We start from the raw sequence: 26,979 nt of genomic DNA on the forward strand, positions 1-26,979 counted from the left end.
ATGCATCGAGGTTTCTTTCTAGCGTTTCCGTCAACGACTGCGACTCAATTAAATACGTCACTAACTATAATACAGTATTCCTGACCGTCGGTTTTGCCGTTGGCATGGTGAGTAAGTTTCCAGTTCTAGCAACCGTTAACTGAAACTGTTACTGTCGTAGAGTTAGTGACCTCATCCGCAAACATGGCAAATGATGCGTTTTGGGTGTTGGGTTGGATCCCTTTGACCGATCATTGGACTTTCTATAAATCCCCATTTGTATTCAAATGCTTGAAAGGACTTTGCCCGTCATACCTCAGGAACATGTTTACCTGCAATTCTGAAGTACGTAACTACAACACGAGAAACAAATCTAACACTCGCATGGTCGAGATATCATCCACGTCTGGTCACAGATCCTTCAAATATTCTGCTGCTAAATTATTCAACAGTCTGGATTCTATAGTTATGAACTTGTAAGTGTGTTCAGTGGTTTTGCTCAAACTACTGATGCGTATAACTAAAAATATTCTCTTTTAAACTCGAAATTGTCCAGTGTACTCAAACCTCTAAGTCAGTGACTACGTTTACATGCACGTCCAAATCGAGCTGCTGTTGGTAATCGAGCAAAGGGTCCCAGCAGGGGTGCCAGAGAAATCCAATCCTACATGCACAAGTGAAATCGGGCTATTGTGCAAGGTGCATTGTGCACCCGAGCCACACGTGGCGCTACACGCCCCATCGTGTTGGTACACTTCCGGTTGTCGTCATGAAGAAGAGCTATAGTGTTGCCAGATACTGCTGACGTTTTCCAGCCCAAAACATGTTCAAATCCGCTAAAATGCACTTAAAACCCCCAATCTGGCAACATTAGCAGTTCCGTGTTCAAGCTGTTAGGCTTGCTCTAACAGACTATGGCTACAAACTGTCCGGCGCAGACCACTGTTTTGTAAGACAACTTATTTTGCACAATATTTTTCTAAAGTCCATTTTTTTGGTTACAAAAAATATATATATTTTTTTGCTTACAATTTAACTTATGTCTTAATAAACACACAAGTTCAATTGTTTTGTTTTTATTGACATTCTTCAGATGTTGGATATATATATATATATATATATATATATATATATATATATATACACACACACAAATACAATGACTTGTTTATGTACACAATTCACAGCTATGCAACAGCTGTACAGATGTATTTGGTGATACAGTAAGTGAGCTAAATTTTAACAGTGCAAACAATGCCACATAAAGAAAAGATTCATGCCGTTGTCATGATTCATTGTCATGCCGACCGAGGCTGTTGTGTTTCCCGCTTGTGGTCTCGTCACTCGTCACTTCCGGAAGTAGCTCGACAACTAGCTCGATAGGGTATACATGCACAAAGTAGCTCGGCAGAAATCGCATAAACTAGGTCGTGTAACTCGATTCCGAGAAATCAAGTTCGGTTCAATTTCAGCCGAATTAAGGTGTATACATGGCATTTTGAACTTCAATTTCAGTCGAGCAACGGCAGAAATTCGATTCTCTCTATGTGCATGTAAACGTAGTGAGTGGTTCTCAAACTTTTTTCACCAAGTACCACCTCAGAAAATACTTGGCTCTCCAAGTACCACCATAATGACCAACATTAAAATACAGTAGCGTAGTAGGCCTAAGTATTCATTAAAAACAAGGCGGAGGTTTTATTTAACAAGTATATTTAATATTGTTGGCCACTGTAACATTACGCACAGTACTTTGAACAGTAACAGTGTTTAAATATAGGAAAATAAAGCACTGTACTTAAATAATGAATCAAATAAAATTAATTGCACATAAAAGTGAAATAAACATTGTACTAAAATAAATAGTAAGAGTTCTTAAAGATTAAATGAAAATGTACTTAAAAATTAAATAACTGTACTGTACTTAAATGTTAAGTAAAAAAAAAAGTACTGTACTTGATGTACTTGAAAAAAATCAAAACAGGCTATGCATAGCTGCAGTTCTTGCCGTTTCTTTGTGTTTTTCGTCATACTTCCTTCTCACTGGTTTCTGCCGTTTGCTAGCAGTTCTGGGGTTGGTTTTGCCACTGTCGTTAGCATCTGCGCTCGGCTCACACACGTCCTCTTCAGTTCAGTTCTCCCTCTCTCCTGATCCACGCTCCCATTCGCGGATTTAAGCCACGACAGTAATTTTGTCCTACTTGTCATAATTAGCAAAGCCACCTCCACCTTTTCCCATCACAGCCTAGTCTACCAATGGCGGATAACCGTCTGTCAGCGGGAATGCGTGCGTACGTACGGCTACCCAGAAGCACTTGCAAACTTTTTAAAATTATTAACTTAATTTGTATTTCCTTTCATTTTCTTGTCATCGGTTGATAAGATATTTTCATCCATTCGGATATTATGGATAGTATTTCACGTTTTATTTATTTATTTTATTTATATTTAATTAAGTAATTCTTTGGCGTACCACTAGAATGGAGCCCGCGTACCACAATTTGAGAATCACTGCTCTAAGTTATTGATTTTTCATACTGTTTCATGAAGGTTCCATTGTCAGTCCAAATTGGCATAAGCTTGAATATTTTTATCCACATTTTTTTTTTCGTAATTTATTTTTTTATTGACATTCAGAATCAAACATTCACATCCGGTACATCATATGTTCATACATCTTACATCTGTCGTAATGCCAAAATAGCATTTTTGTTTTGTATCTGAAGAATGAAAAGAGAAACAAACAACAGGAAGAAGAAAAAAAACCCTATAATAAATAAATAATAAATCAGGCCTATGGGGCGTGACACATTTGACCCAGTTTTCCCAATGTGACGTGAATTTCTCCAATTTGTGATTAACAAAAGCTGTTATCTTCTCCATTTTATAAATGTCCATTGTAATGTCCATCCATATAATAAAGTTGGGCTCTCCTGTGATGAGCATTTCCTGGTAATACTCTTTTTACAGGCCACCAACAAGATAAATGTTTATCTCTTTTCAGCCATTCCTCAGGTATGTGTCCGAAAAACATGGTCTTACTCTCGAGGGGTATTTCACGTTTGAAGATATCCTGTAGGGCATTGTGTGTCTTTATCCACATTATTATATTTTGATTTATTCTATTTGTTATGCACAGCTTTCGTGTAAATAATTTTCGGCTTTTGAAACCCTGTGCCTAATAAAGTTTTATGATTTATTATTATTTTGCATGAAAATAACTTTTGACTTAAAATACAAAAGCTTGTCAGATGAGGAAAAAGTAGTCGTTACACTAATTTCACCGGATGTGCCTTTTAACAGGAAATCGCTGTGGGGTCCAGTGAGCAGCTAGTGGGCGGGGTATCAGTGAGTGCGGCCCAATGAGTAGCTAGTGGGCGGGGCATCAGTGAGTGCGGCTTCTTGAGGACCTATTTTCATTAGTGGAGCAAAAAAAAAAATCAGCCATGTTGTGTCCGAAATGTCAGATACTCGATATTAGTTTCTCGTTTATAGAACTGATTCTGTAGTTATTCGCAAGGACACATCAATCTGTGTTCCAGCCCGGCTCAAGACCATAACGGAGGAGGGGACGCGTCTTTAAATTAGAAAATTCAAGCGTTTATTGGAATAAACATCAACAAAACTTAAACTGAAGAAAGCGTTAAAGGCAAAAAAAAAAATGCAATTAAAAAAAATCCCCACAAACCAAAAAGGACAGCTGCCACCAGTCTATTCCTTCCTTCTCTCTCTTTTTCTCTCCCTCTCTCCCTCCCCTCCTCTTCCCCCTCCCCTCCTCTTCCCCCTCTCTCTCCTCCTCTTCCCCCTCCCTCCCTCCCTCCCTCCCCTTCCCCCTCCCTCCCTCCCTCCCTCCCTCCCTCCCCCCCTCCCTCCCTCCCTCCCCTTCCCCCTCCCTCCCTCCCTCCCTCCCCTCTTTTCCCCCTCCCTCCCCTCTCCCCCCCTCTTCCCCCTCCCCCCTCCCTCCCCTCTTTTCCCCCTCCCTCCCCTCTCTCTCCCCCTCCCTCCCCTCTCTCTCTCTTCTCCCTCTGTCTCTTCCCTCTCTCTCCTCCCTCCTCCCCCCGTCTCTTCCCTCTCTCCCCCCCCCCCCCCCCCCGCCCCCCCGGAGCCAAAAGGAAACCCAAACGAGCCCAGACATCATTACATTCTGACCAACGGTTTCAATTACTGGGGGGAGGGGCTTACCTGCATTTCAAACCCAAACTTGCTCAATTCCAATGAACCAACTTCACAAGAGGAGTCATTTCTGAAATGGAATTGACTCCAAAGCTTTGGATGGACTCTCTCTTTTTTTTAAATTTTCCATGCCTGGAATCAGGGAATTGACCCCACACGCTTTGGCTCCCAACACCTTTGACGTGAGCCACAGCAAGATGGCGATTTGATGCACAACGTAGATCAAAACAAAATCAATATCAATTCTACCATCAGTTCTGTAAAAGATTCAGCCCTACTTGATGACTTCTTCAGCTCTAATAGTATGAACATGTCTGCAAAATTCAAACCGAAATCAAATTAACCTGTTGAAGTCTCCCTCCTTCTCTGAAGGGTGCCTGAATGAGTGGAGCTACTATTCACAATCTTTCTTCATTTTATTTGCACTGGAATGGTCCTACTGCCAGATGGGTTCGATTACATGCTCGGCTATAACTGCTATTTGAAAAGCGTACCATAGGAGATTAAAATTATTGAATGATGTCTGTATAGTTTAAACGACCGCTCATTCGTAAGTTCGTCATGCGTGTGAGATTTTATTGACTGAAGGTGGAGGAGAGACAAACCCGTGGTGTTGCAGGCCCAGGTTTTATTGTACAAGTCTTCAAGCAGATGTCTTAAAACTCACAGCATAAGCTTTAATGGCAAGAAATGAGCGATGAATCAGGTTAAAGTTTACTGATAACAGAAATACTTAGTGATGAAAGTTTTTCCGATATTTTGCGAACAGTGCCTGGGAAAGCAGGACTTATTTCTTTAATTCCAACGAACATTTTATCGCCTTTTGACCTTTGTAAAGTCTGTTAGCTAAAGAAGGGTGGAATGTGAATGAATGATGAATACAAATCTTCATCAGGGATTTAAGGGAAAAGTACTTTTTTTTTTTTTACTGGACTCAAGTTCAGTGACGCATCAAGACTTTCATCTGTTTTCACTCATGTTCAGTAAAGTGAAGATAAAATATTTCTCTCTCTCTCTCTCTCTCTCTCTCTCTCACACACTCTAATAAAGGCGAATGAGAACAGTTTACAGAGCGCCCAGTTGAAGGGATTCCCCCTCTTCTTACACTCGAACCTGGGCTTAAGGGACTGCAGCGTCAATCCCAAATCGCCACTCTTGCTCATCACTAAGGCTCGTGAGATAGAGCGCGGACCCCTGCCCGGGGACGACTGGACAGTCTTCCAGTCCAACCACTCCACCTATGAGCCTGTTCTGTTGGCCCGGGGCAGGACAACAGAAGCTGGCGGTCCTCCAGCACTCCTGCACGCAGCCGTGGTCCAGGACCTCGGGCTTCACGACGGGATCCAGCGGGTACTCTTCGGCAACAACCTTAACTTCTGGCTGCACAAGCTGATCCTCGTGGACGCCGTGAGCTTCTTGACGGGCAAGCGGTTGTCACTCGCACTGGAACGCTATATCCTAGTGGACATCGATGACATCTTTGTGGGAAAGGAAGGCACGCGGATGAAGGTGTCCGACGTCAAGGTAGGTGTTGGTTACGTTGTGAAGTGGGAGGTTCTGTCAGTAGCTATCGTGCTTTCGGGTGTTAAAGGGGAACTGAAGTCATTTTTAAACTTGATTTATTTCTTAACGTGTTATTCAATTACGTTTTCGGTTTTAGTAACCTTATATCGCAGGGTTCTCGCCAGCGCTTTATATGGTTGCGGCCCGCTACGCTAAAATTTCAGACCGCAACGGTAATTTCCCCCCGCTACGCTAAATTTTTAATATAGCGTAACGGTTGTTTTCAGTTGTTCATCACCATCGCCAAAAGTTTTTTTTTTTTCCTGCGCACTTGAGCAGTTTTCAAGGTGTCAAAATCAGCCTACGTTTGTTAGGAAACCCATGCCTGGAAATCAGTTCCGAGAGAGAGAGAGAGAGAGAGAGAGAGAGATCCTGGCGATAACTTTCTCTTGAACTGGACTTCGGTGAATGACAATGGATGACGGACCCCCTCGCAAAAAAAGAGACATTCGCTCTTTCTTCACAGTTAGAAATGTAAGTGCACCACTTCTACAGGTTTTCCATCACGCTTGAAAACTTAACCCAAAGCCCTTTGATGAATGAAAACGTCTACTTTGTAAGCAGGTTTAGCAATATGACAGGGCGCACGTATCGGATGATTAGCGCTAATTTACTGGATCCCACTGTGGCTAACATTAACACACTGGTAATCTGCCTGCATGCCATCCATCGTTATATTTCTATAAGGAGACAGGCACAAGAGAGGTTGGAGGAGATGAAGGAAAGGACATAGGAGGCAGAGGAAAGGAGGTAGCAGATAAACGGGCAGAGGATGGAGGGAATGGCTAGGAGGAGATTAAATGTCATTTAATAGTTTTAGATTATATATTAATTATTTATTAAGGGGGCTGGGTGTATGTTATGCCTGAATGAAAATGCAATTTGTTTTTTTTTTTATTTTTATGTGCTCAGGCATTTCTTAATTTCTTAATACAATAAAACATTCATTATCTCTTTGGTTGTGTCTGAGTTTACATATCTTTTGACAACACCCTTTGTAGTTCAGTGAAATACAACAGTAGGTAACACATTGCCAAGATCCAAAGATGTAACAATTTTCCATCAAGGATATACAACATAAAAAATGCAATTTATCCCCTCCAGGAACGTCAAATATGGCCAATTTTGGGCATGATTTTTCAAAATCTCCGCACCATCCCCCCGCTCGGTCGCTACGCTCCCTCGCCATAACCCATTACGCTAAAAAAAAATCCTGGTGAGAACCCTGTATCGTGACTCGTATTGGCAACTAATCGCAATTAAATATTATACTGTTCGGTTTTTAGCCGTGTTGAATTTAGTTCGTTTGGTCCACGGAAGGCGTCGCTTATCCGCGCAATCTTCACGAGACTTGTGCGAGACTTCAAAACGTGAAGCATCAGCCAGGCGTCAGCGCCGCCATTTTGAAAACGGTTTGTTTTTTTCCAAAATGAAATATTGCACAAAAACGAGTTTAAATGACGATTACTGCCGACTTTTTTTTCAAACTTTCCTGATCGCTATCAAAACAAACAAAATTTCCGGCTTGATCACGTCAGCGTTCGAAAGAGGGCGCGCGCGTCTTTTGACAACGTCGGCAGATGTCGGTGACTTTGATTTCCGCTGTACGCTTTACTTCCGTCCTACGATGTCTCGCACAGGTCTCAACGAATCTCGTTTACGGCCATCGCTTTGACATACGGACTGATATATTACAGAGCGTATTTCAAACACTCATAACTTGCTATAGCAGTGACACGATAGCGATCAAAAATGCATTCCGATATTTAATAAAATGAAATAGAATTTTGATGATTTAAAGAATTTGCCTTCAGTTCTCCTTTAATGGGTGTGTCTCACTGTGGTATTTATTGCAGACTTTTATAATTGCACAAAAGTGAAGATGGGGGTTCTGGGACCATGCAGGAGTAAACTTGTAATAGTTATGCCGTTGTATGTATGTTTATTTTGCTACTAGTAGTAATTACTGATTAGTTGCGTGGTCGTTTTTTTTTTGGGGGGGGGCAATCGACTGGCGTCCCATCTGGAATGAATTCCTCCCGCCTTGCTGCCAGTGTTCCCAGGAAAGGCTCCAGATCCACCCTTACCAGGTTAAAGCACTAACTGAAAATGAACGAAGATGATGATTCTCGTTAAAAAAAAAAAAGCTGAATAAAATTAATTGCTAGCATGAAGTGATCCTTTCATCAATCAAATATTGATGTATAAATCTCCACAAGGCAAGAAAATCATGATTTGGAAGTCATCAGATTTGTAGTACTCGAGTCCGACTCGTGCCCTAATTTTAAGGACTCGTGACTCGACTTGAGCACTGATGACTCGGACTCGTGTATTAACTGCATTCAGACTCGTAAATTCGAGACGAGGACTCGGATTTTTTCTTTTTTTTTTTTTTGTAACATGCCATAATAATTTGGCATAAGATATTTGTTTGTAGCTACATTTTAATTTTTATACTAATTCTGTGCAAGAGAATGCACATTCACCTGTTTATACGTCATGTTCAGGAACAAACGAACATTAATGGCGCTAAAATGCCTGGAGAGAACGCCGCTAGGATCGTCCGCTTTGCTTCTACAGACTTCTCGTGCAGTGGGGAAAAATGCACTGCTCTGTACAGTACGTGTTCCATATGTAGAAGAACTATCGAGGAGACGACGGGGACAACCTCGAACTTCAATCGCCATTTGGCAAGACTCCACCCAGAGAAGGAAGTGACACGCTATGTTCGTTGATCAGTTGATAGTGGGTGGGGCTTGCTTGCTTAGCTAGTGTTAACCCTCTCTCGTTATTTGCCCTGTTGATAGTGGGCGGGGCTTGCTGAGTGATGAACAAGCTTTATCTGTAGCCTGTTAACTAAAACGGGGCAGTCGAGCAGGAACGTTAGTCCGACACTGCAGCAGAGACGCTTTCACATATAAAGGCAGCAACAGACACCGTCAAACGGTGCGGGTGGAGTCTTGTTCTCGGACTCGAGGTTTAGTGACTCGACTACGACACTGGCGAGTAATCGGAATCTTGCGTCGGTCTGAAATGTCTAGAGAAGTGTAGAATTTAAAGACGACGAAAAGTATAGAAGTTTAGAATCCGATTTGGGGGAAAAAATGGTTATTTTTTTTTAACAACCCCTTGTTGGTTCATGTTCCTGGTCACGTGCACAATTCAGCTTTGTTAATCATTCCAGTGATACTTCTTTGTCAGTAATCTTCCACGAAAGTGTAATAACATTTGTTTCCAAACAATGAGCGCTCCTGATAGAAAATAAAGCCAGTCGTGTCATGTTTCCACAAGCAGAAAAACGCCGAGTCAGTTCACACATCAGTCACAGCCGCAACGGAGAGCCAGCAGCAACACTGGAAGGATTGTAACCATCTCCTTGAACGTGGGTGTTCTGGAAGTAAGCCCTCCTCAACGATCGATCGGTTGCAGACGAGCATCAGGATCTGACATGTTTTGTTTTCACAAGTCCAATTTTGCCTTCCTTTATCCCCACCTGAATGTGCTGTTTCTCTTGGAAGTAGGTCAGATTAAAGAAGAGAAGTGTACTCAAGTACCGTACACGCTTCATTTCATGTCCAAGTTTCTGAATCGGTTTTTAAACTACGGGTGGGCGATATGATCGAAGAATCCTATCGCGATACTTCAAGATGTTTATACCCGAAATGAGACAGTTCTACAGGATGCTTTGTATGCTGGAGATTTCCCTTCACTTGAACCGAGGCTCCCAAACCTGTTCCAGCATGACGATGCTCCTGTGCACAAAGCAAGCTCCATGAAGACATGGTTTGCCAAGGTTGGAGTGGAAGATCTCAAGTTTCCTGCACAGAGCCCTGATTGAACTCAACCCCACTGTATACGTTTGGGGTGAACTTGGAACGCTGTCTGCATCCCAGGCCTCTTTACTTGACCTCGCGTCAATGCTTGAGTTCTTGAATGCTCTGAATGAACGCACATCCCTACAACCAAACGCCAAAATCTCGCGGAAAGCCTTCCCAGGAGCGAAGAGTGGAGCTTAGGCCATCCTTTAAAAAAAAAAAATCCGTTTCCTGTCCACCGGGTGAGCAAAAAAATTTTCAGTCGGAAGGGAGGGTTTTTTTTTTTTTAATTATTATTTATTTTTTTATATGGATGGATAAGAAATCGCAATTCTGTGTTTGCTTTTTCTTTCAGTACTTTTTTTATTACAAAAGCAGACACATTTAATAAAATATGACCGTTTAATCAACTGAAACTTGTACAAAAACTTTAAATTAGCATTTTAAATGCTGACTGCAACATTTGCAAAACTTTTACAAAGGTACTTAAAATGTCCGACACACTGACTTTTTGTAGTTCTAAATCGAGCGTTAGGCCGAGTTCGGATGAAATTACACTATTAAAATGATCACTGAATGATTTGTTTTTCTAAATCTTTACTATTTTGTTGTTCGCTAGAATGCCATTTTGCGATTTCACACTTAAGCAAATGTTTGAAAACTCCGGATCTGCTTCCTTCATGGCGGCTGCCATTTTTTTGTGCCGCACGGCGCATGCGCAGAGCTGATTCGGTTCAGAGTGCGCGCGCACTCGGCGGAGGCAGTAGTGTGTCGGAGGGAACAGAAGCAGAGATGACGCTTATTGTGTCTCCGGTAAACCAGTCTTCTCTCGTTCAATTGCGTGCTGGCATCAAAAGACACCGTTGGTTGTAAATGAAACCAAACTGAGTGGTTGGAGTGTATTTTCATACACAAATGGAGAAATGTTGGCTGAGTGTTTAATTGTGTAGCCCCAATGCAGACCGTTGTCGTTGTTAATTTATAGCATGCTCAGCTGTGTGAATGTGTCATGCACCGAAAATAAGAGATTTACAAGCCAGGAACGCCTCATGATGCAATACGCAAGAAAAGAAAGATGATTTACTGCCATTTTACTTTGTATTTGAGTAAAGTGAATAAATAAATGGTCTGTGGAAAATACATTTAATCCTGGGAACTGCGTGCACAGGAGTTTTTGTGTTTACTCCCCCCCGGCTGGCTAGTATGAGCCTTAGTGGAAAGCTCTGGGACTGTGTAAATGTCAAGTTCGATTTTAGATTTACGAACCCGAAAAAAATGTCGAAAAACCGGCGTTAAAAAAAAAAATTTCAACCGCACAAACGGCACTCACCCGGCCGGTGGACCGGAAACAGAAAATTTTTTAATAATGGCCTTATTATAATAGCAAACGAGGAGCAAATTTGGAATGCGGTGTGTTGTGGGTTTTTTTTTTTTTTTTCTTTTAGCCGTATAGTATATGTGTAATGATGATAAAGGACAATTAACAGTTATTCCAAGAAATCAAGTCGTACATGAGCTGATAACCGATGAGGTGCGTAGCACCGAGTTGGCTATACAGTAAGTCACTCCATTTCCGGTTGAGAGTACGTTGTGCGCATTCTGGCTGCCGCTTCTCACCGGAGCTTTTTATTTTATTTTCTCTTTTTTTTTTTTGGAGTGTTTTGTCCGCCGGTTGTGGTGTAGCTCGGGACCCAGTTTTGGGCGTCGGTTCCCTCCAGGCCTTGGTTCGCTGTGGGTGATGCCTGTGCTCCTCGCTATGGACTGCAGCGAGCTCGTTGCTCATTTTAACATCGTGGTTGCCCAGCGCTCTGTGCTTTGGTGCTTGGCGTGATGTTCCGAGCGATGTTGCTCGGTGGCGTCGTGGCGGCTGTGCAGACGGTTTGGGACATACCGGCACTCTGCATGGCGGTGCTTCTGTGCTCGCTTTGTGGATCCATGGCGCGGAGTTCTGAGTGACGTTGCCCGGCAGTGTCGTGCTGGCAGTGTAGGACTTGTTTTCGTGCGCCTTTTGGTGAGACTGTGGCTGCTACACCATTGGAATGACATCCTGACCTCTATTTGGTGGACTTTTTTTTTTTTCCCCCTTCCCTATAATTGTAAAGCAACCTTGGGTTTTGAGAAAGGCGCCATTATCAATTGAAATTATTATTATTATTATTATTATGTATGACGAGATTGAGTGGAATAATGGTCTTATTATATCCACGGTCACTGGATTTTGAGAAACGGAGCATTTGTATTTTTTGCAAATTCGATAAATAAAAATTCATACAAAATATCCGACAAAATCATTTCCGCTTCGGTGCCCTTCTTAAAAACCCTCAGAACTGACTTTCATGTTTTGTTTTTTTTGTTTTGTAGAAAGAGCCGTTTTGCTGTCATGCCGAGGTATAGAATAGCTTTAAACATTTAAACATTTCAGTTCGGTCATTTTCAAACTTCTCTGAGCTTTTGAACCAGTCTTAAAAAAAAAAATTCAACGCTTAATACCCTTTGGTGACTGACCCCTTGAAAATCGTTCCTCCAGGAACGATGACGTTTCAGTTGTCAAGACAACGGAAAAACTAAAATACAAGAGCATTTTGTTTTGTGCACAAGAGCATTGTGACGCATCTTTCTGTTTTGTATTTTAGTTTTTCCGTTGTCTTGACAACTGAAACGTCATCGTTCCTGGAGGAACCATTTTCAAGGGGTCAGTCACCAAAGGGTTAAAGATGAAGAATGCAAGATATGTTCTTACCATCAAATACCATATTCCATATTTTGGAATATGGTAAAATTCCATATTTTGCTGCCTTTTTGTGAGGGGTGGGTTTGTTTGCGAGTAGTTTTTATTTCGTCCTCGGTTGGCTCAGCAACACGCGCCGCCACTTTGTTTTTCTCTCGTCACGGTATATGAGCTGATATCCTAGTAGTAGAGTAGCCAATCAGAGCGCCCGATTTGCGATGGGTAGAATAATGGAGTTTTTTTTTTTTTTTTTTTTTAAGATATTTCTTTGGGCTTTTTTCACCTCCATCATTGGATAGGACAGTGTAGAGACAGGAAACGAGTGGGAGAGAGAGACGGGGAGGGATCGGGAAATGACCTCGGGCCGGAATCGAACCCGGGTCCCCGGACCCACAGCACGGCACCTCATCCACCCGAGCCACGACGCCCCCGGAGATGATTTTTAGAAATGGGATGTTCAACGAGCATCAACATAAGGGGTGTTCACACGGCACATATTTGCATCGATGCTGCACCGATGTATTTTGTTGCGATATATCTTACACCGGTGTAAATTTTGTGGAGCGTTCACACGTCACAAACCTGCTTACTAGAGAGAAGCGTGTTAGCACCGGTGCAGCCCCACTTGCGTTCACATGGCAGTTTTTGCGACCGTGCTATACGATAGTAATAATGCGGAAATGAAATATGCGCATGCGTGAAAATGTACTTCCTTTTCCCGGTTGTCATGGCATCACCAAGCGCCGGGAAAACAACGTGGATGAAGACACCAGTGTTGCCAGATACTGCTGACGTTTTCCAGCCCAAAATATGTTCAAATCCGCCAAAATGCACTTAAAACCACCCAATCTGGCAACACTGGAAGACACACAGTTCTGTTGTTGATATTCGCCATTTTGGAAGCGCAAAATACCAGGATGCAAATTATGCAATGCCCGTATGTAATTAACTCTCCTCACGCGTAGCGAGTCTACCCCTGTAGCGTTCAGACGTCCCATTTTATATCGGTGCTGCCCCGCAAACTAGCATTTACTCCGGAGTAAATTTCTTAAACCACCTCCCGAGCAGGGTTAGATTTGCACCGGTTTAAGCAGCTTTCAGGGGCTACACCAGTATAACTTTGTACCGTGTGAACGCTCTACCGGGGCAGCCCCGGTGCTACACCGGAGTAAAAGTTGCCGTGTGAACACCCCTATAGGTGCGTCTTGACATGGTCTGAATTGTTCTCAGAACGCAAGGGTTAAGAACCCTGGATTATTTTGAGCAGAGCGCCTGACAATTTATTCGACAGATTTGTAAACAGCGATGCACGTGATTAACATCCACTATGTTTTTATATTTATTATGAATGCGACTTTCTGCTCGCAAAAGTTTTGTTAAGTTATTTGACTCGACGGTTAAGGAGGCCGGTGTGCCGCGTGCGTGCTTATCGAGCTGAAGAGGTGGTGTGAAAAAGAAAAAAGGCTCGAAGCTCTTCGCTGTAGTGTGAAGACCATATGACATCATCACACTGTATCTCCCGAAAAGAAGAAAAAAATTAGAGATGTCCTTGAGTCTACCTACATTCCTTGCCTTTTGTGGCCATGTGTCTGTTTTCCTTCACTTCCTCCTCTCTCTTACTCACTCTCTTCATTTCTGTCTCTTTCTTTCACTCTCTTTCATGGCCTTCTGGCTCTGATCCTGCTGCATACACAAATAGAGATGGATACACAGGGGAGAATGATAAAAATGTTCAGAGAGAAATATGGATGGAGACGGGGGGAAAAAGCTGAAGCCTGGGAGACAGCCAGGCGGCAGGAGCACGAGTCTGTTTTCTGCTTAAAAAGAAGCGAAGAAAGAGCAACCACAAGATGTGGAGAGCTCACCCAGCATCGCCATCGATCAGCCGCTTCGTCAAGTGACAGGCCCTGTGTTGCTGTCGCCGCTCCCGCTAGTTAGCTGCCGTCTCCAGATCCAAATCCTTTCGCTTGATGACTCCTTGGTTCGATGTGCGTTTCTTTTTCTCCACCCTCAATCCTGTTCCCAGCTTTTGAAAGAAATGCTACGAGATGAAAGGGAAAACAAAGCAGGCGTAATCAAAGATTTCCTGTTTGGCTGGAGATGTTAAAAACATCAATCAGTCGGCATGATGCCTCGCGCTTGTGATTGACAGTGTGTGGGTTGTTTTGTTTTTTTAAAAAGTAAATTTTAAAAGTATAAATTCATCTTCTCTGCTCACACTGCATAACTTGAATTGACCACAATCAGGACGCGAGAGTATGAGCGCTCGCACGCGACACAATCTTTGATGCATACGAGAGCCCTAAATCCTGTTTTATTATGAAAACGAACCTGACAGCTGTCCGTCATGTGACGTTTATACGTGGACAAAGGGGGAAAAAAAAAGAGAATTAAGAGAAAATGTTGGCTGAAAAGATGTCGGCAGTGAGGGCTGTCTGTTCTGCAAAGAGAACTGGAACTATAATGCAAAAAAAAGCGCCTTTTATTTTAAACTGCATGTCGTTTTTTTTTTTTTTTTAAATCTTTCTTAACCGTTTGGGTCCGACATATCAACCAATTTCGTATACAAGCAATATTGTTGGACTTCCATTTTGCCCTGTCTGTCCGACACTAATACAGTACCAGTCAAAAGTTTGTACACCCCTACTTTACTCATTCATACAGTGGGGCAAAAAAGTATTTAGTCAGTCATCAATTGTGCAAGTTCTCCCACTTAAAAAGATGAGAGGGGCCTGTAATTTTCATCATAGGTACACTTCAACTATGAGAGACAGATTGGGGGGAAAGAATCCAGGAAATCACATTGTAGGATTTTTAATGAATTAATTGGTAAATTCCTCGGTAAAATAAGTATTTGGTCACCTACAAACAAGCAAGATTTCTGGCTCTCACAGACCTGTAACAAATTCTTTGAGGCTCCTCTGTCCTCCTTTCGTTACCTGTATTAATGGCACCTGTTTGAACTCGTTATCAGTATAAAAGACACCTGTCCACAACCTCAAACAGTCACACTCCAAACTCCACTATGGCCAAGACCAAAGAGCTGTCAAAGGACACCAGAAACAAAATTGTAGACCTGCACCAGGCTGGGAAGACTGAATCTGCAATAGGTAAGCAGCTTGGTGTGAAGAAATCAACTGTGGGAGCAATTATTAGAAAATGGAAGACATATATAAGACCACTGATAATCTCCCTCGATCTGGGGCTCCACGCAAGATCTCACCCCGTGGGGTCAAAATGATCACAAGAACGGTGAGCAAAAATCCCAGAACCACACGGGGGGACCTAGTGAATGACCTGCAGAGAGCTGGGACCAAAGTAACAAAGGCTACCATCAGTAACACACTACGCCGTCAGGGACTCAAATCCTGCAGTGCCAGACGTGTCCCCCTGCTTAAGCCAGTACATGTCCAGGCCCATCTGAAGTTTGCTAGAGAGCATTTGAATGATCCAGAAGAGGATTGGGAGAATGTCAGATGGTCAGATGAAACCAAAATAGAACTTTTTGGTAAAAACTCAACTTGTCGTGTTTGGAGGAAAAAGAATGCTGAGTTGCATCCAAAGAACACCATACCTACTGTGAAGCATGGGGGTGGAAACATCATGCTTTGGGGCTGTTTTTCTGCAAAGGGACCAGGACGACTGATCCGTGTAAAGGAAAGAATGAATGGGGCCATGTATCGTGAGATTTTGAGTGAAAACCTCCTTCCATCAGCAAGGGCATTGAAGATGAAACGTGGCTGGGTCTTTGAGCATGACAATGATCCCAAACACACCGCCCGGGCAATGGAGTGGCTTCGTAAGAAGCATTTCAAGGTCCTGGAGTGGCCTAGCCAGTCTCCAGATCTCAACCCCATAGAAAATCTTTGGAGGGAGTTGAAAGTCCGTGTTGCCCAGCAACAGCCCCAAAACATCACTGCTCTAGAGGAGATCTGCATGGAGGAATGGGCCAAAATACCAGCAACAGTGTGTGAAAACCTTGTGAAGACTTAGAGAAAATGTTTGACCTCTGTCATTGCCAACAAAGGGTATATAACAAAGTACTGAGATGAACTTTTGTTATTGACCAAATACTTATTTTCCACCATAATTTGCAAATAAATTCTTTAAAAATCAGACAATGTGATTTTCTGGATTTTTTTTTTCTCATTCTGTCTCTCATAGTTGAGGTATACCTATGCTGAAAATTACAGGCCTCTCTCATCTTTTTAAGTGGGAGAACTTGCACAATTGATGACTGGCTAAATACTTTTTTGCCCCACTGTAGGTGGTTTTTTTTTTTTTTTCCTGTATTTTCTACATTGTGGAGCAATACTTAAGACATCAAAACTATGAAATAACACATGGAATTATGTGGTAAACAAAAATGTTCAACAAAATGTTTATTTTATATTCCGCAAAGTAGTCAATGTTTACGTTGATGACGCGTCGCACACTATTAGCGTCATCTTAACCAGCTTCATGAAGTAGTCACCTGGAATGCTTTTCAATTAGCAAGCGTGTCTCGTCAAAAGCTAATCAGTGGACGAGTTTCTTGCCGCCTTAATGCGTTTGAGACCAAGCAGTTAATAATAATAATAATAATATACAGTAAATAGTAGGGCTGTGCGATATGGGGCAAAAAATGAATATCCCGATACATTTTCCTCCATTTCACGATATACGATATATTGCAATCTCCTCTGAAGGACCCCGTGAAATCTAACTTTTACTCTTTTCACTACAATCCGTGCAGATTAAATAACATTCTTGGTTAACTTTACAGGTGGTTTTCAACAACACATTTTAAAATTTCATGTTGGTGATTAATCACAATTGAATTGAAATAAGACCGTTTTTATTCAACAAAGATGTAGCACAAACAATCTTGAAAATTGCAACAAAGGGGCAATACAATGCAGAACGAGGCGAAGCCGCTATGGTCATTTGTTTAGCTTGGGGGGGGGTTTGGCTCGTGGGCAAGTAGTTCGGAGTTTCAGAGACTCTTCATACTGTACCGGGTGAGTTTTCAGCTGATGGAACACATTTGTAGTGCTGCTGCGTTTCGTGATGAGTTTTTTTGCACACTTTACAAACTGGCATTTGCTGTTCCACGTCCTCCTCGCGATATCCAAAAAAATGCCAGATGACTGACCCCTTCCTAGTTCTTTTAGGAACTGATTCATCTGCTTCCATTTTTAATTTGTTGCTGAAATTGACAGGGTTTACACGGTAGCCTATGCAGCACCAGCGATTGCACGAACTGAGTCAGCGCTGTAAACCGAAACTAGAAAATCTTCCCGCAAGTTCCTTTCAGCACCGAGATGTTGCCTGGGATTGGTTGGCAAGTGCGTGACGTGATTTTTTTTTTTTTTTTTTACCCTTGGGCAGCCTCTCGCGTTACTGCCTGAGGGACAGTTTTGAATTTTCGGAGATATATCGAGTATATTCGATATATCGCACAGCCCTAGTAAATAGCCCTATTCAACACCACAACTGTTGTTGTTGTTGGCTCCTTCGATCTCGAAAGATCATGGTGATCTGTGCCAGGGGTCATCCATCAGTTGTCGAGTTGCAGCGCCTGGTATGACTGTATAGGCCGATGCGTGAGCCGCACGGTCTTTTACGGTTGCTGCAGGTGAAGTTGCTTGGTCGGGTGTCTGTTGATGCCGTCTGCAGTCTCTGCTGTCGTCGGAGCCTCCTCTCCCCCCACCGGGTCTCTCTCCTTTCCTCGGCTTCCCCAACGACGGCCTTGGTGGTGGACCGCCAGCCGGCGCGGTCTGAGGCCGCCGTCTCCAGGTCTACAGGGTTGAAGTCGCCTGCCCTTAGGTCGCGCTTGCACACGTCCTTGTAGCGTAGTGCGAGTCGTCCTGTGGGTCTCAGGCCTAGACATTAAGCATTTACCACTGGTGGCCCATTGGGCCAGTGGAATTGAAAAGTTACTGGCCCAAATGGAAAATGTGGTGGCCCGAATGCGCACAGTACTCGAACCACGGCTGCCACAGGCAGCCGCTGCAAGCGCTTGCACAAAGAGGGGGGTCCGGGGGCCCTCCCCTGGAAAATTTTGATTTTTCAATTCATATTCGTGCATTCTGGTGCATTTTAAGGTGAAATTAATGAAAAGATTATTCATATTTTGCTAACATTATTATATCTTTATTGTTTGTTCACATTGATATTTTATTGTTTGCGTTTCTTGTTCTATCAATTTCTTAGTTGCATTTAAAAATTTCCTTTGTTCTTGTTCTCTGTTCGTTTAACACATGCTGTTGATTACTGTTTTACATTAACAATTGTTTGTATAAGTTTTAGAATAAGCTAAGTTTTGCCTCACCATGCAGTTAACTTGTTTATAGAATAAGCTTTGCCTGTAACCCACCCTGTGTGATGGAGACACGTTTTCCTTTTTTGTCATGGTTTCAACTTCGGCTCATATATTCTCAACATTGTAGATATTGAATTCTCACCACTGTAGATATTCTTATAGAAATAGAATTACAATTAACTTTTTATACACACCTTTATATAATAGCCACAAGAGACACACAGGCCAGTCCCAAGTCTGGATGAAAGGTGAGGGTGGCATACTAACCCTCATCATGCTGGATTTAAATGGGCATTTTTATTGCCCATGAAGAAGTTTTATTTCTTAATTAATAAAATATCATGAGAATCATTGACAAACCATACATTTCCTGAAAGGGTGGACTTTGGGGAATAATCTAGTGAGATTTTTGCAAAGCCTTACCTGCTCAGGGGTGATTTATAACCCTAATTACCTGTTAATTAGCTAATTAACAGGTATGCTCAGGTGAGCCAAAACGGGGTGAAATGTTGTATTTTTTTAATAAGACAAGAGATAAACTCCAAATTTTCAGGATATGCCCTTGGGGGAACTAGTAGTACATTTTTGCAAATTCAGCTCATTTGCATAAACTGTTGCCATGGCAACAGCAGATAGCCTAGCAACTGGGGGTATACTGGGTTTAGCATGGTCTGGTTGTACCAGAGAGGGTCAGAATAGTTATTTTTGTTGTAATGAACTAATGTAGACCTAGTTTGGCTATTGAGGTTTTTCACCCACGTGACCAAGTCATGTGATGCATCGTTAGGCTACCATTTTGGACGTCACAGCTCGAATCAGTTTGAATGCGAGGAAGGCGACAAACGAAAAACATAAAAGAAAAAGGAGCGAGATGCAGAAAACACCTTCACTATCCAGCGACGTAGGGCATTTACAGGGCGAGCAGAGGGAGAGGTATTTGCAAAAATTGAGGTTAGCAGGCTTAGAGAACGACGTTTACCTGCTTCCACCAGGATTGTTCACTGACGTACGGAAGTACACGAAGCCCTCGTCTTTACCTGACTTCGGCCCACATGATCTGTATACCCATGTCGTTAAAAACCCATCGCCATACACAGGTATTGATCTGAAAGCGTATAAGAGTTTGGATGCCTACAAATATTTTGTGTCAGGCTGGGTAACATGCCTACATCAGCGGGTCGTCCCTGGAGCCGGTGGTCGCCATCTTATTACAGCTAAGGTTTGTTCACATTTTCATTTACTTTCGGTCCTCAGGATAAACAAAATGTTATTAAATGGCATTGAAATAACTTCTTAGTCTGTTGAGACATGGCCCGTTATAAATTTGCTGTTACCAGGCAATGACCAAGAACTGTATTATTAGGGTCGGTGTAGTTGTAGCAGTGTACTAGCAGCTAGCTGTTAGCACCAGCTAATGTCAACAACATAGTAGCTAGTATGTTACTGTAGCAATGTTTATGTTCAGTCATTTGGATGACTGTTAAAACCTTTCAGTCTCAAGTTTTTCCTTTACTGTATTTACTAGTTTACTGTAATTATGATCCAGCAGCTATTTACACCGGATCCAGTGTAAATAGCTGCCGGAGTGCACTCCAGAACCTCGGCCGGAGCACTCCGGGAGCAAGCCGGAGTGCACTGCTTAATTTGAGGGGGAGCAAGCCAGAGCGCGCTCCGGCAGCTATTTACACTGGATCCGATGTAAATAGCTGCCGGATCATAATTACAGTAAACTAGTAAATACAGTAAAGGAAAAACTTGAGACTGAAAGGTTTTAACAGTCATCCAAATGACTGAACGTAAACATTGCTACAGTAACATACTAGCTACTATGTTGTTGACGTTAGCTAGCTTGACCTTCAAAATGGCGGACACCGGGGCGTCACGTGACCCTGTGACGTCAGGTGAAATACCTCAATTTTGATAGATTTCATCATTTTTGGATATTTGAATAATATAATATATAGGATCAGATCTAATTTACCACATTATTTTATCTGTTCTTCTATTTCAGTCATAGCAACCAACATTTATACTTCATTCTTTAATCACTAAAAGTTGATACACGTGTAGCCATATTTCTTGGCAGTGTATCCTGAAATTTTGATATTAATATACAAAGTCTGAACGATTTTACACCATCTGAAGCTAAAGCGCGTGTTGAAATGCTGTTTTACGATTTGGAGAGATGTAAACCGAGCGTGACGTTGCGCGCTCTGATTGGCTGCCGAGTTCAAAATGAAGCCGTTCGTTAACACCCGATAGTTAATTTATGCACGATCGTATTTAAACTGTTTACCTGGCCTTTGGCCAGGTTGGGGAGCGTGGAGTTTGAACATATGTCTATTTGAATTTCACCGTTCTGATGGTCTCCTTGCCGCAACCGTCTTCGTCTACAAGATGCTATTTTCCCGCCAAAATGACGCTTCCGAACAGCACCGAACATCTCCGAAGATGCACGAAGATGGCACACTCCTGCCGCAGAGCGGAGCGTGACGAAAACAAAGATGGCAGACCTCGTATCGAAAAGGTGCATTTTACGAACAATTTCTTCACAATTCTGGGTAAAATATGAGTAATAAAACTTAATTTGTACCGAAAACGTACTGGCCCGCCCAGGCCACTGTTGGGCCAAATTTAGTGGCCCGAACTGGCCCGAAAGACGTAAAAAAACACCGCCAGGCCATCGGGCAAGTGCTAATGTCAAGCCCTGGGTCTGGAGCCTGTGGCCAGCTCACCATACCGCACGTCCTTTGGGATGCGGCCGTCGTCCATGCGGCTGACGTGACCTAGCCTTAAACCAATCACATCACTCTTTCCTCTGACGTATGCGATGCGACGGGGCTAACTGGTAGATTAAACTCTTACCGAAGCCGGTCGGGAGCAAGGCGAAAACGTCCTTCCTTTCAATAAATACCTCCAGGGCTGCTCTTTGCTCCGTTTCCAATGAGAACTTCCCGTTGAATGCTTTCAATACAGCATCTATGCGTAATAGATGCGGAAGCGTGAATGAAGCGCTTCCGGCATAGATTCTGTAAACAATCTATGGCTTCCGGTCGCAGTTCTACTATGTCAGTGCCTTGAACACGCCTCTACCCAGGGCCGTTGAAGGTGCTCAAAGTTGATTGGCTCCCGATTTTTCGGGAGCTTGGAAGAGCTGTAGATAGCTTGCCTGGCCAGACTAAGCTCGCAACAGGCCCTCATGTTGCATCACGCTTAGGATGGGCGGGCCCAGGCTAGGGCATCCCTGCCTTGGCCAGGAAATCGGTGTTGTTGACACGGTCCTGCCAGGTGATGCCCAGAAGTCTTCTGAGAACAGCGCATGTAGAAGGCGTTCAGTCTGCCTTCTTGGCGGGAGTAGAGGGTCCATGCTTCGCTTCCATAGAGGAGAGTGCTCAGCACACAGGCCTGATACACTCTCATTTTGGTGTTGGTCGTGAGCATGGTGTTGTCCCAGACTCTCTTCGCAAGACGGGCTCAAGCTGTTACTGCTTGCCACAACTGTAGTAATCTATATAATATTACATCAAGACTAAGTATAGAGAAACATCCATCATTACTTCAAGACATGAAGTGACTTTTAATGAATAAAAATAAAGAAAAAACTTTTGACGGGTACCATACAGGGCTTTCCCCAAAGCGCGGATACGTGGTGCTACGCTGTGCGACGTCCGCGCCGTGCTGTCACTTTCACACCAAACAAAAAAAATCGATACCACAAACTGAACAATGCAGAGTACTTCCCGCACTTAAATATCTCCTATTCGCCTCTGAAAACGAGTAATAACTACAGAAGTAGGAAGATGTTGTAATATATAGATCTAGACTATCCTGGTACTCAACCCAGAAGTGAATATAAAGGGTTTCGCTGCGTGCACTGACTGCCATTCGTAACCACACATAAAACCATGTTCTAGGTGCTGGTCGCTAGATGGCGCTGTTGCGTGATTTGATCTCGATTCTGTCCCTGGCATCCTGGAATTGGAAAATGAAGATGCGTGCAACCAAGTGTTTTCATTTCAAATCTAATTTTGCGCGTTGCATATTTGATGAGGTAAAAAACCCAGCAAATGTAATAATGTTGAGTGGCGCCTAAATCAGCCCGAGATGCCACCAGAATGCGCAATTTGAAGTCTTTAATTTAAAAAAGTTTCCAGGGAAGCATGTCCCCGGACCCCGCTAGCAGCTGGACTGGGCTCCACATCAGTATCACCGCTCTGAGATATATATATATATATATATATATATATATATATATATATATATATATATATATATATATAAAATTATTATTATTTATTTATTTTTTTTTTTCCCTGGGGAAAAGCCCTGCTGTAGATCGACGATGAACTGGATTCAGGAATCTGCTGCTCATGACCGAAAATGAATTAGGTTTCCTCTTGGATTTTTAAAAAATGGGCTGTTTTTCTGCAAACTGACTGAAAAAAATTGTTACGAGTTGCAGAAACATGGACGCTGCAGAGGTGTGTAGCAAGTAGTGGGCAATTCTTCAGCAGAGGTGTCAAAATTATGAGATTATTAAGCTTGCCGTAACTTGTCAGCTCAGTGATTATTGCTAAAGTATGGAATCTAAAGCAAAATGGACTGAAAACCATATTTCATCACCCCAATTATATAGCAGTGTCGCTTCAGAGAAATCTTGCCCTGTGTCCGAACTCGTTCAGTACTCCCAGTATAGGCCAGGACTATATAGCGAGCTCATTGGTAAAATGAAAAAACGCTTTCGGACACTAGTCCGTCATGCTGGTGTTTACGCCATTACCGTCGCGCAATTAAAACGTGCCAGATCAGTCGGCTGGTTGGTTTTCAAAGTAATAAATCCATATTATACTGAGCGCATTTCCCACATTAATCGATACAAAGTCCCTGCATCTTTCAGTTCTTTCAAATCAAGGCTGAATACTTTCTTCTTTCCCGCTGCCTTTTATTAAATCACATTTGAGACTTTTAATTTGATTTCCTTCAGAGCGACTGCAATGCATGATGCTTTGGTTCGTGACTATCGGTTGTACACTACTTTTCGTGATGCATTGTGAGATACTTTGAGTGCACTATATAGGGTGGAAATAATCCTCACTAAGGTTTCGGACAGCACTACAAAATGGCGTCCTCGCCATATAGTGAGTCGGGAGCGATTTCGGACACATGGTTGATTTTGAATTCTAAGAAATGAAAGTTTCCTTTCCTTGTAAAAGATTCTGCGTTCAGAGTTAAACAGAAAAATTGGCTGTGCTTTCTTAAGCCTAGGTCACAACCGGACGTACGATTTTTTTTTTTTTTTGGCCGTGCGATTTTTGGCGTTTCCCAAATCGCTGCGTTTTTTTTTTGTTGTTGTTCGTTCGTTCGTTCGTGGAGAAAGATGCACGTTGGCTGTAAGTTTGTCTTGCAACCTGAAAAAAACGTAAGCGCCCGTAGAGTTTGTTTGGCATGACAAAGAACCTCTACGGCTCAAAAATCAGCACGTCACACGCATGCCCTCCGTGCGTTTCTTGCGTTTTTTGCACGTAGACCGGCCGTAGGAGCACGTACGGCCGGTTGTGACCGAGGCATTAGGGTCGAAAGATACCCGATACAGTGTGAAATTTTATTTTTTATTTTTTTAATGCCGTTATCTTGAATACCACAACTTTAAAAAAAAAAAAAAAAGGTTTTGCTGTGAATATCATTCCGTTCCTGAAGAACTACCCTCGTCTTGAAGCACCAGAATTAGTTAGCGACTGTGACCTCGGCGTTATAAATCATGTAATGTGCACGACGCTTACAAGCCTTTTTGCTCAATTTGAGTTCAAATCTTCTGTCAAAGTCCATTGTTTCCTAGAAATTTTTTTGCTTGTTGAAATGTTTGGCAGCCAGCGATCCTTTTAACTGTAAAATAAATACCAAAGCCAGATTGAGTACAGATTTCTTTCCTGAACATGATCCAACTCTTCAAAGATTAGGCACACTGTATTCGTCTGGCTTTTTATTGGATCCATAGAGCTTTTCATTCTTGAACATGTTGGGCTTAAGTTGATGTACTTGTTTTTGTGTTCCTGAGGTTTGGATGAATAAACCCTTTAAGTTTAAGAGGCCAGTCGAATCGGGTAATCACTCCGTCATAAATACAGCGAATTTGATATCAGGGTGTGTTCCATCACTGTAACACATCATGGACCCTTGACGGAACCCCAGCCTCCGTCTACTTTTTAGAACCGCGCATTGAAAATCGCAAGGCTTGAACCTCCGAGATGATTTTATTTTAATCCAGAGGTTTACTGACAGCTTGTCAGCTGTTAATGATTAGGGTGAGAAGGGGGAAAAGCCAGATGTCTAGCCTTATGCTTGTGCAGCCATTACTGCCGTTTTTTTTTTTCCCCCTTCGGAGTTGGCTGCTGTTGACTTGCTGCTGACACAAGATAATGATGACAGTGATGTGTGCCTGCACAGCGAAGTACATGAAAATGTACACGAAATCCAGTTTTCTCAAACGGCTGTGCGCTCAATATGCTGCACGCCTGCATCTGGATTTGGGCCGTTTTGTAAGCTCGTGGTTTGACAGTCATATACGAGACCACCCTGATAAAAGAGGCTCGATTGCAAATGTGTGTGTTTATCTTCTTTAGGGTTCTGGGAGTCTGTACGTGTTCGATGATGATTTGTAAATCTTTTTCTCATTTATCCTTCAGGCCCTACTGGAGGTGCAGAACGAGCTCCGAACTCATGTACCCAACTTCACCTTCAACTTGGGCTTCTCTGGAAAATTCTTTCATGCTGGTAAGATCAGTCATCTCAGCTCCTAATGGCCTTCACTATAAATAAGGATTAATGTTCTGTAATTTGGCCACTATAGCCAAGTTTCCATGGACTTTATCTGCATCGTCCAAGCAGTAAAATGAAAATGTTGAATTTCTGATAGCAGCTCATTTCCATTAAATGGCCATTTTGTGATTAAAAAAAAAAAAAGGCAGCATTATATAATGAGGTCACCTTTTGCAGCAGCCTGCTGTCGTGAAAGTTTTGCTTCGTCTTGAACATCAAGTCAAGACAATCATCTTTTACTAGATCATAAACTTTCCTGTCTTTTTTTTTTTTTTTTTCTCTCCACGTTTCATCTGGTTTTAGTGACCAATTGAATATACGGAGCTCTGGCCTGCAGAGGAGTGTTCATTATCTACTGTCTTCTGCCTCAGCAAATCTTAACAACATCCAAAGACGATGTTGATTGTCGCATGAAATTACAAGACTCTGTCCTTTAACATGCTGTACTTCACGGTCAAGTAAACACATCTCGTTATTTTCTAGAGCTGAAGATAAATTCCCGTTCGATCCCTGTCTACGCTGTGATCCAGCTGTGACATGCTGCTGTGTCCAAATCCTTCTTCCTCGACGACATTCTGTATAAACCGCTGGCATCTTGCAGGCTTACTGTATGAGCCAAAAGTATACGGACACCTGACCAGACCACCTCACCTATAGGGGTGTTCACACGGCACATATTTGCATCGATGCTGCACCGATGTATTTTGTTGCGATATATCTTACACCGGTGTAAATTTTGTGGAGCGTTCACACGTCACAAACCTGCTTACTAGAGAGAAGCGTGTTAGCACCGGTGCAGCCCCACTTGCGTTCACATGGCAGTTTTTGCGACCGTGCTATACGATAGTAATAATGCGGAAATGAAATATGCGCATGCGTGAAAATGTACTTCCTTTTCCCGGTTGTCATGGCATCACCAAGCGCCGGGAAAACAACGTGGATGAAGACACCAGTGTTGCCAGATACTGCTGACGTTTTCCAGTCTAAAATATGTTCAAATCCGCCAAAATGCACTTAAAACCGCCCAATCTGGCAACACTGGAAGACACGCAGTTCTGTTGTTGTTGATATTCGTCATTTTGAAAGCGCAGAATACCAGGATGCAAATTACGCAATGCCCGTATGTAATCAACTCTCCTCACGCGTAGCGAGTCTACCCCTGTAGCGTTCAGACGTCCCATTTTATATCGGTGCTGCCCCGCAAACTAGCATTTACTCCGGAGTAAATTTCTTAAACCACCTCCCGAGCAGGGTTAGATTTGCACCGGTTTAAGCAGCTTTCAGGGGCGACACCGGTTTAACTTTGTACCGTGTGAACGCTCTACCGGGGCAGGACCCAGTGCTACACCGGAGTAAAAGTTGCCGTGTGAACACCCTGTGGTTGGTAGAAGAGAGCAACTGGACTTGCTTGAAAATCTTGAAGACGTTTCGCCTCTCATCCAAAAGGCAGCCTCAGTTCTGTCTGTCTAATAGGGAGTATCAAGTATTTATCCTCTCATGGATCATCATAGAATCCGAATCAGAATGCTGATGGCTGCATTGTAGGTGGCTGATAGATGTCTTAGACCCCACCTCTGTTCAGTGATGGTCATTCCAGGTTG

General features: G+C 42.8%; 1 protein-coding gene across 5 annotated transcripts in view; it reads left to right on the forward strand.

Annotated features, from left to right (window-relative positions):
- ndst1b (N-deacetylase/N-sulfotransferase (heparan glucosaminyl) 1b) overlaps positions 1-26,979 on the forward strand; it is a 177,232-nt gene that overhangs the window by 111,550 nt on the left and 38,703 nt on the right. For all 5 annotated transcript variants that reach the window (XM_060936389.1, XM_060936391.1, XM_060936390.1 and 2 more), the window contains exons 4-5: positions 5,203-5,676; positions 25,246-25,333. In XM_060936389.1, the coding sequence (XP_060792372.1) occupies positions 5,203-5,676; positions 25,246-25,333 (562 nt within the window). The remainder of the gene's footprint in view (positions 1-5,202; positions 5,677-25,245; positions 25,334-26,979) is intronic.

This window comes from Neoarius graeffei, chromosome 12 (genome assembly GCF_027579695.1).
Source record: "Neoarius graeffei isolate fNeoGra1 chromosome 12, fNeoGra1.pri, whole genome shotgun sequence".
Classification (NCBI taxonomy): domain Eukaryota; kingdom Metazoa; phylum Chordata; class Actinopteri; order Siluriformes; family Ariidae; genus Neoarius; species Neoarius graeffei.